Source organism: Hylobates moloch, unplaced genomic scaffold (genome assembly GCF_009828535.3).
Source record: "Hylobates moloch isolate HMO894 unplaced genomic scaffold, HMol_V3 SCAFFOLD_1, whole genome shotgun sequence".
In the NCBI taxonomy this organism is placed as follows: Eukaryota; Metazoa; Chordata; class Mammalia; order Primates; family Hylobatidae; genus Hylobates; species Hylobates moloch.
The window spans coordinates 193,339,937-193,352,502 of NW_026652276.1; the positions used below are offsets into that span (position 1 = coordinate 193,339,937).

General features: G+C 40.3%; 1 protein-coding gene across 2 annotated transcripts; it reads left to right on the top strand.

The window, feature by feature from the left end:
* Positions 1-594: 594 nt before the first annotated feature.
* On the top strand, positions 595-10,817 carry LSMEM1 (leucine rich single-pass membrane protein 1). Of its 2 annotated transcripts, none has more exons than XM_032761487.2 (4): positions 595-734; positions 4,579-4,710; positions 6,682-6,810; positions 9,570-10,817. In XM_032761487.2, exons 2-4 carry the CDS (start codon positions 4,584-4,586, stop codon positions 9,707-9,709), a joined length of 396 nt encoding a protein of 131 aa, XP_032617378.1. In that variant the 5' UTR covers positions 595-734; positions 4,579-4,583; the 3' UTR covers positions 9,710-10,817. The 2 variants fall into 2 exon arrangements, with proteins under 2 accessions (XP_032617378.1, XP_032617377.1); XM_032761486.1 differs by lacking the exon at positions 595-734 and adding an exon at positions 745-1,093.
* The last annotated feature ends 1,749 nt before the right edge of the window (positions 10,818-12,566 follow it).

Consider the following 12,566-nt stretch of genomic DNA (forward strand, 5'->3'; position numbering starts at 1 on the left):
TGCCTGTAATCCCAGCTACTCGGGAGGCTGAGGCAGGAGAATCTGGAAGCAGGAAGGTCTCGGTAGGCTGGGTGGGATCATGCCACCGCGCTCCAGCCTGGGCGACAGAGTAAGATTCTGTCTCAAAGAAAATTTTGTGGAACACATATTTTCTCACTGACATGAAAAATGTTTCAAAGATGAATAATGTCCATCAAGCCATGGCAATGGAAGTAAGGATGATAAAGGATTGCACAGCTGTTTACAACCTCACTGTTAGTATCCTGCTGGGATAGTTGGTCTCATCACTGTAGCATCTTTTATGTACAGCAGAGGGCAGAAGCTCCTTGGCATGTATGTGAGGGAACCACATAAATAGAAGGCTGTTATTCTTGAGAAAGGAGGATGTGCAGACACTCACAGAACAAAGCCTTTGTAAAGGAAAGGCGGCTGATGAGATGGAGTGCTTCCTTCACCTGTGGTGGGTCTGTAGCCATGAAATCGCCCACTCACAATTGCTTTTTGTAGCTACTGGAAGCATTAGGCATCTGACCTGCCGTCATCCTTGTTATGATGTCATAATCATACTCTGTCCATGTTTATTGCAGTTCTCTGGTTTGTCTGGAGTGTTTGCAAGTCAGTCATCATAGTGGCAGCTTCCGCCTCCTACAGGATATTTATATATGGAAGCATACCATGGCAGGAGTGCTGGAAAGGTGGTGTCAGCTAACAGTTGCTTCAGCCAGATAAGGACGGTAACTTCATTCCAATAAAAACCTCATCAATTACCAACTAAATCAGGGCATGGTGTTTTTTTGTTGTTTTCCTTTTAAAGCATAGTTTTAGTCATATATTTACTAAAAACCTTAGACATTATGAAAAAGGTCAGGATTTGGAATCTTACACTGCTTGGCTAAATTAACACAATATAGACCAACAGTTTCATGCTGGGGCTTATGGGCCTCATAGGAGCACCCGTATGCTGAAGAAAGGCAAAGAGAGAACTACAGAATTTGTAGAAAAGTTTTGTTGTAGTCGCTTCTGAACAATTAGTTTTGGTTTGTTTGTTTTGTTTTGTTTTTCTGGTAACCTAGCAGTCAAAGCTCACATTTTTGTAAGTAATTTGCATGCTATTACTCTACTGAGACTGAATTATGATTCTTGAGTCTGGGAAGTTTTTGTTGCATGTGCTCTGTGTTTTTCATTTTTGATAGAAATGATTTAGACTTGATTTTAAAAATTACTTCCTGAGTGTTAAGAGGCATTGACTCGGAAATGAAATTAAAGAACAAATTACCATGACTCATTCAATAACACTGCTTATTAGTTTTGAATTATGCCCTATTATAATAATTCCGATTTTGTGGCAAGCAATACTGGTGTGAGTTATTGCTATGGTTTGATACCAAGCTCCTGTGGTTAAAAAATAAAGCACCAGGCAATTTTTCATAGACGATTATCTTTATTTGTCAGAATATTTATTTGTCGGAATATTTATTTGTAAATAGTCAAAGAATTCTTAAATGACAAAAAATCAACTGTTAGCAGTCATCTAAACCGGAGGAAAATGAAATTACTTACATGTTTCCAGTCAAGGTATAAGAAAGGGTTCTGTTAAAGGGATGTGCTTTAGCCAATCTTGGTGAATAAGCAAATTTGCACACTGGAGTTGAAAGGAGGGTCAAGTTATTGTGATGAAGAATTGCTAGTATCACTGGCTTCTCCAGCCTTGCTGGTTGTTCCTAGATGCCCTCATTTGGAGATGCCAAAGATAGCAACTACTGGGTGTCAAACAGCTGTGGGGCCTGGTTTTAGGGCCATGTGATCTTGTATCCATTTACTAGCAGACTCATGAGTCATTTGCAAGTCATTTGCAGGCTCTTGGAGCCCTGGAACAGCACCCAACTCGGTTTTCTCTGCTAGTTCTTTATTTTTCCATTTGCATGTTGCAGTTCATTAAAAAAATATTGGAATAGCATATATTTACATTGTGACTTCACTCTAAAGAAAACATTTTCTTTCAGAGCACATCATGGCTCACTAGGCTGTTGTCTTAGTTTTTTTTGGAGTCACCTTTTCAGTAGATAGCAAGGCCAGTAATTTGGAGATTTTATTAGCTGTACTCTTAAAGTCAGTTTTTGTGGCCACGATTTTCTAGCTAGGTCTCTATTTAGTAAACATTGATTAAGCCTCAGTATGAAATTTAAGCAACAGCAGATACATTCCTGAAGGGGAAGCTAAGGCTCAAGGCTATTAAGTCAGAGATCCAAAAATGAACCATGCTTCAGTTACCACACCTAAAATAGAAGCTGTGTGCGGAACAGTGGTCCTGTGATGTGACACATAAAACTTTTTTTCCTGGTCGTATATTACTGTTTGGTCAAATATTAGTATAAATGGATGATAAAATATAAAACACATCTAAAAGGATTGTTTTAAAATCTGTGACTATGTATGAGTGAATATTTGGGGGCCTTGGTTTTAACTGCAAAAGGATAAGATTTGACTGAACTCTAAGGCCCTTTTACTCTATTTGCTGCTGCTTTTAAATTTTTTTTAATTGTCATATCTAGTCATTTCCTTAGGAATGCTCTATGAAGTATATTTGGAATTCAGTAATGTCAATAAAGTGCTATGGTAGTATCTTATCTGAAAACTCAGGGAATTGTTTGTTCTTGTTAATTAAAATTTCAAGATAAGTGAAACACACTTTTTTAGTTTTAACTCTAAAAAAAATTTTTAGTCCATGACTTTTTGAGCTCACTTTCTTAGCTAGGGTTCTGGTAGCACATTTTTCACAAGTACCAGTAGTTTTAGGTATTACTGGGAAATTTTTTTTTTTTTTAATATTTTAGACTAAGTTTAAATTGCTCAGTAAATGTCTGATACTTTTTTCCCCCATATCTTCTTTAGGTGTATACTTTTTTTTTTTCTCTGAATTTGGTTTCTCCCAACTCTATATTGCTCTTCATTCTGTAGTTGAGTTTTAAAGGAAATTTTTGCAGTAACAGGAAGTAAACAGTGTGTTGTCAAATACACACAGGCACCATATTTATCGCATTGACTTTGCTAGAGTCCAGATAGACATCATGTGAAGATTTTTATCCTCAATCTTATTTCTGTTCATGTACTTATTATTAACTGCCTCCAATTCTTTTGAAAATGGTGAGATTTAAATTCTAACTAAACATTTCAGGCGTTCCATCTTAACATAAGTCACCAACTTCTAAACCTGGCACTGGGCATTTGAAGGATAGGATTGGTTCCTACTCTAAGGAGTTTTCAGTCTATCTGGAGAAATCAAAGATATAAGCAAATAAATGCAATAAAATACTATAGATGTTCTGATAGGAGAATGTGAAGAATCCAGCAAAGGCAAAAGGAAAGACAGGTTGGTTCTCTCTTCTTAGGGGAAGTGATGTTTGAGCTGAGTCTTGAGGCAGGATTAGGAAGGAATGTAGAAAAGAAAAGTAGCACAAAGCAAGACTCATTGAACGCTGAACAAAAGGCCCGATTCCAGCTCTGCTACCAGGCAAATGTGTGATCCTGGGCATTTACCTCGCCGAGCTTCCATTTCCTCATTTGCGGAAAGGATGGGAGCTAAAGCACATCTAACACCCTTTCTAGATCCAAACGTCCTCTATCACGATTAGACTCGATAACCATGAAAGGAAAAGCTTTTATAGTAATTGAAATTTGTCTTTCTAGAGCCTTCTTCTCACATAATTAAATGGCCACAAGTTCTCTGTTGTGCTAGAGGTACATTTCCATGAAAACCTTTTAAACTCTTCAGGATTTTCAGTGTTGCTTGCAGTTGTGCTGTCATTAGAGAATATTATTTTTAATATTTAACAAACCTCAAGCTATTACATAAGTGACCTCAGTCTAAGGGAAACCCAGGTGGAAGAGATCTCAGAGGTCCTGAAGTCTAGCAGGATTCCTCTCTATAGCAGCTAAGTTTGCTAAGATTGTTGTCTTGGGGACTCACCGTCAGCATCTTATGGCTAAAGGAATTGTGTGAAGAGAAGGACTTATATGCCATATGGAGGGAGGCTATAAAAATTGCAATTTTCTATTAAAGCTTCCTGCAATTAGAATGGTTCATGGTAATATTCTCTTCTTTCAGAATGTTTTGTGGCCACTGCTGACTAGCTTAATTTTGTCTACCTAGTCTTCTTGCACGAAGGATTTGAGGCATCTCACCAGAATGTGAACAATGTAATAAAAGAGAAAAATTTTAAAATTAGTTACAAAATAAAAACAGATCCAGGGAAAATATAGGCAGAACTGAGACACCTGAGGAGGAGAAAAGAGCGTTTGCAGATAAGCAGGGTATACATGGATGTACAATTCTTAAAATTGGGCCACACATTTGACTGTGAGCTTCCTGGCAAGCGAAGCAAAAAGAACAATTACAAAGTGGTCCACAGAAGGAAATATTTTTTTTCTGGATAAGCCAAGTTCTCTAGAGCCTTAGTTGAAAATACTATTTGTGGGTGGTTCTTCATAGGCCTGTCTGGCTTCCTGATGGCTGTGGTTCTTGTGAAGTTGAGTTCACAAGCCCAACCTCTTGTTTTTAACATCAGTGTTTTCTTCCAGGGACAATGACTCATTCTTCCCAGGACACTGGTTCTTGTGGCATTCAGGAAGATGGAAAGCTTTATGTGGTGGATTCCATAAATGACTTAAACAAACTAAACCTCTGTCCAGCTGGATCGCAGCATCTGTTCCGTATGTGTGCTGGGGAAGGCAGAGTGGCCCTTCCTAGCTTCTAGGCTACCTAAAAATAGCCACTGCTGACTGGATGTGTGGGTGTGGTGGGGGCAGAGTGGGCATTAGGAAGAGGTTGGCACTGGAAATGTTATTTGTTGTTGGGCAATTTTGCTTTTGTTTTCTGAATACTTGACAGGATTATGGGCTTTCTTGGCTCCTACACAAGATTTGAACTCTTGACTTCAAATATTCTGAGGTCCTGTGGCATTTCTGTCCCTGGAAAGGGGTGGAGCCTGCAGAGCTGGACTCCTGGAGGCTGGCTCATCCCTCTCCTAGTGACCATGGCTAGGTCACCGATGGGGACCACTTCCCACAGGAGTGTTGTTTTATAGCAGATTGCTGAGAGAATGCTCAATCCAGAGCATTTTCTACTTACAAGTTACAAATTGCACAATTAAGGGTTGGAGAAAGGGGGTGGGGGAAGCAAAATAAAATCTGCTAAATACTAAATGTGTATCTTGCCTCCTAAATATTATAAATGAACTTTATCAGATCACTCTGAGTGCCATCTTTTCTAGCTTAAATGCTGACATTCAAACACCAGTGTTAATTGCTCACTTGCCATTTGTTTCATATGCACTCTAAACTTATTGTCCCAATTTTATATCTATTATTTCCTGTCTAAATCCTTTCTGAGTTCCTCCTTTTTTCTTCATTTTAATAAGTTCAAATTTTCATCTGTTTTTATTGCAGTCAGTCTCAATAGAAGTTCAGGTGTCAGCCCTATGCTGTTGCTTTGATTAGGAAGCAAAAGTGGCTGAAGGGTATGGCATAGGATGTACTTATAAGGCATGGGACATAAGCCACCCATCTGTCCATAATCAAATGGCACAGTGAGTGGGACCAATTCAACGTAGGAGAGTATGCAAAAAGTAATCCAATGATCTCCACTACCCCAGGTTTTGGTGTTGCTTATTCACTGCAACTAATAATCTGGGTGTTATTAGGCAACCAGACCTTGAAAAACGGTGATTAAATGCAGACAATTCTTGGTTTGAGTGAACCAAGCTATTGATAAAATGTAGCTGCATTCTCAATTCAACTGAAAAGCATTTAAAAGAACCTTGCTTCCAGAGCATATCTATCCAGAAGACAGCTTTAAAAAACCAAAATAGGTCAGGGCCGTTTTTGTTTAAATGGATGTAGGCTTAACTGATTATTCCTATAATAAAAGAAGTTTCCAGGGAGATATCCCAGAGCATTCAATTGAGTCTTCCACCCAGCATAGGTGTCCCACAACCAGCTCTGTTTTACTCCTGGGTTACTTTGGGAAAGGGTAATAGAACTTCTATCACTCTTAGCCTTTAACTTCTATATTCCCTCTCCCCACACACAAAAATTCATGTTCTGCTATTTCAGTGTTAAGACAGTCTTCAAAGAACTTTCCAAACAGGTCTAAGGAGATAGCTTAACCCTGCTTATTCCTTGAATACCAATAGAGAAGAAGGTAAATAATTCACAAATTTCTCTGTGCCCAAAGATATTCCTGAAACAAGTCACGGCCAGGCGCGGCGGCTCACGCCTGTAATCCCAGCACTTTGGGTGGCCGAGGGGGGCAGATCATGAGGTCAGGAGTTTGAGACCATCCTGGCTAACATGGTGAAACCCTGTCTCTACTAAAAATACAAAAAATTAGCCGGACGTGGTGGCGGGCGCCTGTAGTCCCACCTACTCGGGAGGCTGAGGCAGGAGAACGGCGTGAACCCGGGAGGCAGAGGTTGCAGTGAGCCGAGATCGAGCCACTGCACTCCAGCCTGGTTGACAGAGTGAGACTCTGTCTCAGAAAAAAAGAAGTCACTTTCTAGGCTTGTCAGAGAGAAAGTGGGTGTATCCATTACTCATGGTCTAACACTGGGGTACTGTTCAGTTCTGCTGACAAGTTGTATGCTGAGCAGTTTTTGTCCTTGTTTTTTGTTTGTGTCATATTAGCTCTAGAGGACAAAATCCCAGTCCTTGGCACAAACTCAGGAAATGGAAGCCGGAGTCTGTTTTTTGTGGGGCTGCTAATTGTGCTGATTGTCAGCCTGGCACTGGTTTTTTTCGTTATATTTCTAATAGGTAAGTACCACCACAGGTTTATTTTTTATTACTTGTATGCATTTATTCATAGCTGGTTAACGTTGCTCCCGCAAAGTTTGCACCCTCCAGTCAATGCTTCCTGGTCATCAATGCTTAACGCTGAAAGAAGAAGGAATGCCTTGAGTGAACCCCACTGGCTGAGGACAGGGTCCCTTGGGCACAAACCCACTGCAGAAGCCCATAGTGCCAGAAGTCCATGAATATGTATGTTAAATAATTCTATAGCACTTTAATTTCTCACTTGGAGCCTCTAGCTGCCCAAAGGAAGGCAACTTATTCTGGTTGATTCTAGCTTTACTTTATCCAATGCCTAGATTTCTCCACTAAATTCAGATCTATAACATCGAAACATTGAGGTTTCGAACTGAACTCGCTCCCAGGTTTTCTCACTTGCATATCATCCTAGACATCAATGAGAAGCACTTGAGGGCTTGTGCAAGGCCCCAGAGACAGTGTTGGAGATGTATAAAGGTGGCTTCTTTCCAATTTGATCCTGTCCAGGCAACCTGCTCCTAATATAACCTGCTTTGTCTGCTCCTGGTCTGGGCCATGCATGTTGTGACCTTGAGTGGTGACTCAGGCTCCCCCACCTCAGCTTCTCAGTCAAGAGATCCTTCAAGCCTTCAGCACCACCCTCCTCTCTGCCTTGGATGTGGGAGGGGTGCTGTCCACCTGTGGTGCTGTCCTCCCGTTCTGAGCGTTGCCTCTTCCCACAGGGCCCACCAGTTTCCTCTCTATTCTGGAATTATTTTGATTCTCTTCCAGATGACTTAAGAGCAGACAGAGCCTAAGGGAAGGTGTCATCTTTGGTACCTTTTTGCCTGGGTGCACTGCACTGTCATTTCTTTCACCCTTGAGTGCTTTGTAGCCTTTGGAAGGGCTCTAATTTAATTTCATTCAGGATTAGAGGAGGCAGAGGTGATGATGACGATGAGAGGAGACAGGTGGGCAGAGTTCATGATGACCCTTTCACCGCTTCCAATCCTATTTCCTCCCCCAAAGCCTCCTCCCTCCTTGCAGCTTGAAGGTCTTTATCTAGCCTCTGGAGAAAAGGGTTGGGACTGGGAGGGAGGGGTCGTGTTTAATTGCTTCTCTTGCACCGGGCTGATGACCTTTTGCATTTAGAAGCTAACATGTGCACTATTTTTACAATAGTTGCAAACTTGCATCTGATGATCAATTAGGGGAGGCTTGGCTACTGAACCAGCAATGCCAGAAAGAGCACATGGGCTAGTATTCTGAACCATTACTCCAACATAAATTAATACTGGGCATGTCATCCTGCCACACCTGCCTGGGGGTAATGACCGAGTTAAACTATTAGGAAATTTTAGGTATGTCTACAGACACGTAAACAACCCTCCGCCAAATTCTTTTTTCTGTGAGGTAAGTAGCAAGATTGAGGGAAATAATACTGAATGCTATATATTGAGTCATTACTCTGTCCTGGACACTGTGCTAAGCCCTTGATACCTCTTTGCTCACAACCTCATAACAACTCTGTATTGTAGAATCCATTGTTATTATTATTATTATTATTATTTTTAAGATGAAATCTCACTGTTGCCCAGGCTAGAGTGCAGTGGCATGATCTCAGCTCACTGCAACGCCACCTCCCAGATTCAAGCGATTCTCCTGCCTCAGCCTCCCAAGTAGCTGGGACTACAGGTGTGAGCCACCATGCCCAGCGAATTTTTGTATTTTTAGTAGAGATGGGGTTTCACCATGTTGGCCAGGCTGGTCTTGAAATCCTGACCTCAGGTGATCCTCTTGCCTCGGCCTTCCAAAGTGCTGGGATTATAGGTGTGAGCCACCGTGCCCAGCCAAATCCATTATTATTTTGGTTTTACCAATGCTGAAACTGAGATTTAGAGAGATCTATTAATGTGCCCAAGGTCATGTTGCTAATAAGTGCCAAACTGGGGCTCAAGGACGCTCCACTTGACATCAAAGACTATGTACTTTATCAACATCACTATGTTCCACTTTTATGAATAGGATTTATTTTATATTTGCCTTGAGTGTTTTTTATTGACAACAAAGTCATATTAAATGAGAAACAGAAAGATCAGGTGAATAAAGAAGTGTGTCTTTTTATTGGATAATTGCTCTGTGTTAGATACATTAAGTTTATTATCTTAAATCCTTCCTCTAGCCATCTTAGAAAATTTAACTCTGATAAGCAAACCTCAAAGTGTTCCATTCTGTATCTTATTGCCAAAGGTCCTGTGTATTTGGAAAATATTGTTCCATTCTAATGGGTGGTCTGAGGGAGAATTATTACACATTCATTTTGGGCTGGTAATTCAGAACAAGCAGACTTATGTCAAAATAGGCTGGAACCCAAAGAATGTAATTTCTCAAATGAAGAGCAAAAACCTTTTTCTGAGAATGGGTCTCAAAATAAATCAACATAGCAATCACTTCTGGGAGGATAATCAAACATGCTGACAGTTTCCTTTGGTTGCTCACAGCAAGGTCTTTTTTAGCTATAATTGGTGTGAAGTTGCCAAAGGTAGTCTAGGTTGGCACCAAGAGATTGTAAAAACAATTTACTGGATAGGCAACTTCAGCCTTCACCAGTTTCTCTCCTGGGCTTCTGGCATGCGTGGATATGGGAACAGGGGATTTACCAAGAGTGTCTTTCAGCATCAGCTGAGCACCAACATGGGGATCTGATGAATTTCAGTGGAACACAGTGGAAACAAATGTAACACAGTCTGTTTTCTGTTTTGAAGTTCAAACTGGAAACAAGATGGATGATGTGTCAAGAAGACTAACAGCTGAAGGAAAAGACATAGATGATCTTAAGAGAATCAATAACATGATCGTAAAGCGACTCAACCAACTCAACCAACTGGACTCTGAACAAAACTAAAGAAATGATTTTCTGAAAGCACCTGCTAACACCTTGAGCTTCTTACTTTCCTGGGAGTGTACAGGGTTAGGAACTGAGAAAGTGCACTTCTTCAGGCAACAGATGATCTGGTCAGGGAACCCACCCCTGGGGCCCACTTTCTGCGCAAAATGGGAGCAATTCCAAGGCAAGTGGGTATGGGAATAGCAACTAAAAAGGGGTGAACTTGTCTCAGCCCCCTTTTATGGTAGGGAGCTTCAACTTTAATGGGGTAGGCAGCTAGCAGGGAGGAGAATCAACAAAGCAAGATAACTTGACTATGTACGTCCAACTTCTTACAGAAGGAGCTTTGCTACCAGAACAAGTTCACTGTGTCAGTGAAGTTCATGACACCTCATGCACCTTTACAGATGTCTGGGAAAGCCTGAGAAATTCATTGAGTTTTATGTGTTGAAGGGAACCAGGTGATTACTCTTTTCAATAAGAGGGATTCTGCTCAGGTGATTAGACTTTGACTCTATTTCCCCAGGGACAGCGATGGGTGGGCCCCAGAGCTAGTTGCTGTCTGGTGTTCGCTGGTGAAAACATGATCAGTAGTTATGTGGGGTTGGGGGTCAAAAGAGAAAGCCTAATTAATTCAACTAATGTTTATTAAGCTCCTACTCTGTACAAATCACTCTACTCAAGAGGAGCTTACATAAGAGTGCAGGATAAAGAAAGGAGATGGACAGTTATATGTAATTATATAAGCTTTGTGTGTTTTGTTTCTCATGAAAAAACCACTTTGGTACCGTGCTGATTGATTTGGAAGAAATCTGATAGATTTGTGGCCTTTGCTAAATTACACTAGGAAATTATGTAGTTAGAATATTTGGAACCTGCATTAGTTCCAGCAATGAAAGTAAGACACACAGCATATGACATAAGGTACAGTGTGAAATAAATGAGTTTAAAAAGCATGAGTCTTAGAAAATCTTTTATTAATATAAAAATATTCTACCAGTCAATTGAAGAAGTATTATGATTCTATCATTTTGGATTGATCAAAAACATTTGGGTTTACCAGGATATTAAGCATTCACTTTACAATACTAAATAGTTAATGAAATAAACACATTTTGCTTATCCAGTTTTGCACTCAAAAACCATTTGTATTGATACTCTTTTTCTTCAAATTGATAGATATCATGCAGAACATTGTTAAAATGTGAAATTTGCAATTATTGGAAAATCTTTTTTGACCTATTGATAGGGTATGGCAAAAATCATTTGTTATCACGATTTGTTGTAAAGTTGTTTCAGAAACTGATGATCTGATGCAACAACTCTTTGAAAAAAAAACCACTTATTTCTTTCCTTTCTGTATGCCCTTATTATACTTTTCTCCCTTTAATATCTAAACAGTGGATATATTTCATCCCCAGTGATAACCTTTATTCCAAGAAATTTATGGTTTTTACAACATAAAATAGTGTCTGATAAATCATTTTATTCATCTTTTTGGAGCGGATGTTTTTTATCTGTACTGTCCTGCCTGTATTGCACAGACAGAGGTGTGGTGATGCCTGTAACCCTCACAGCCTGGAAGACTTCAGTCACCACAACTCCTGGTATTGGGTATTCGATTCACAAATTAACAACTTCCACTGGACGTGTTTAAAAAGTATTGGCTGGCTACAGATAATCTTATGGTAGTCAAATACAGCGGTTAAGAACATGGGTTTTGGGATCCAACATCCTGGTTTGAATCCTGGTGCCACCACTTATTGTGACTTTAGGGAAATTAACTTAATTTTTTGTTTTCAGTAAAATCGAATAATTAGAAAATCGATTTCATAGTATTATTATGAGGCTTAAAAAAGGTTATAAATATAAAGGACTTAAAAATATAAAGGACTAACTCAATAAATGTTAGTTGTTATTATAATAATATTATTGTTAAAAGTAGTAGGCGTGGCATAGTGGAAATAACCGGCTACATTTAAACCTCTATTGGTGAGACTAAGGACCAAACATTTTTTTTGTGGCATGGTTTAAGATGATAGCCACCCTGATCTCTTCTGAGCAAGGATGATGGGGTGAGAGGCTTTTAGCAAAATAACTCGTTAAGTTACGGTATAACAGGCGATCAGTATAAGCAGGAAGGTTTGTTGTTTTCCAAATGATCTAGTCTGAATAACATAAGGATCCACATTCACCTACCTGCAATGGAACCAGGAACCTGTCTGTCTGCACGGGGCTAAAGGCTTGACCCACAGGGTGCACTGGGAGGAGGGAGTGGGACACTAAAGGTAAGGCCCAGGAGAAGCAAAAGTAATAGAAGGAACAGCTGAACCAAGACATGTCCTGATAGGAAAAGAAAAGAGAGTATTGTACCATTCTTTGGACTTTGGCTGTGTTCACAAGAGGCTGAGAGAGGGATGATTGTTCTAGTAACAGACTTTATCTGCACACCCTTCCTGATGTTGCCAGCCCTTATGGGAGGGTCACACATATCTTCTGACTCCAGGTCCAATGTCATGTACTTTGTATTCTGCCATGAGGACCCTGGAAGAATTTTCTTATAGTCCCACAAATTGTTCTGTCTTGGTAACCACCTATAGGTGGGCCTGGCCCAGCTCTGCATACCATGCACTGCTGTGACACCTGGAGGCTGTTGGGTCTTGGAGCTACCTGGAATTAGGAGGCCCTGGCTTCTAGTAATGCCACTGAGCTGCAACCTAAGGGGTACAGGGTACTTATCACTCAGGAATAGACCAGGGTCAACTGGCCAGGACTCTGTCAATGAGCACCAATCCCCAAAGCAAGAACAAAGCAACAAGGAGATATGAAAATGACACAAAACAACTGTTTTGTTCTGGGTAACAATAGCCTAGGG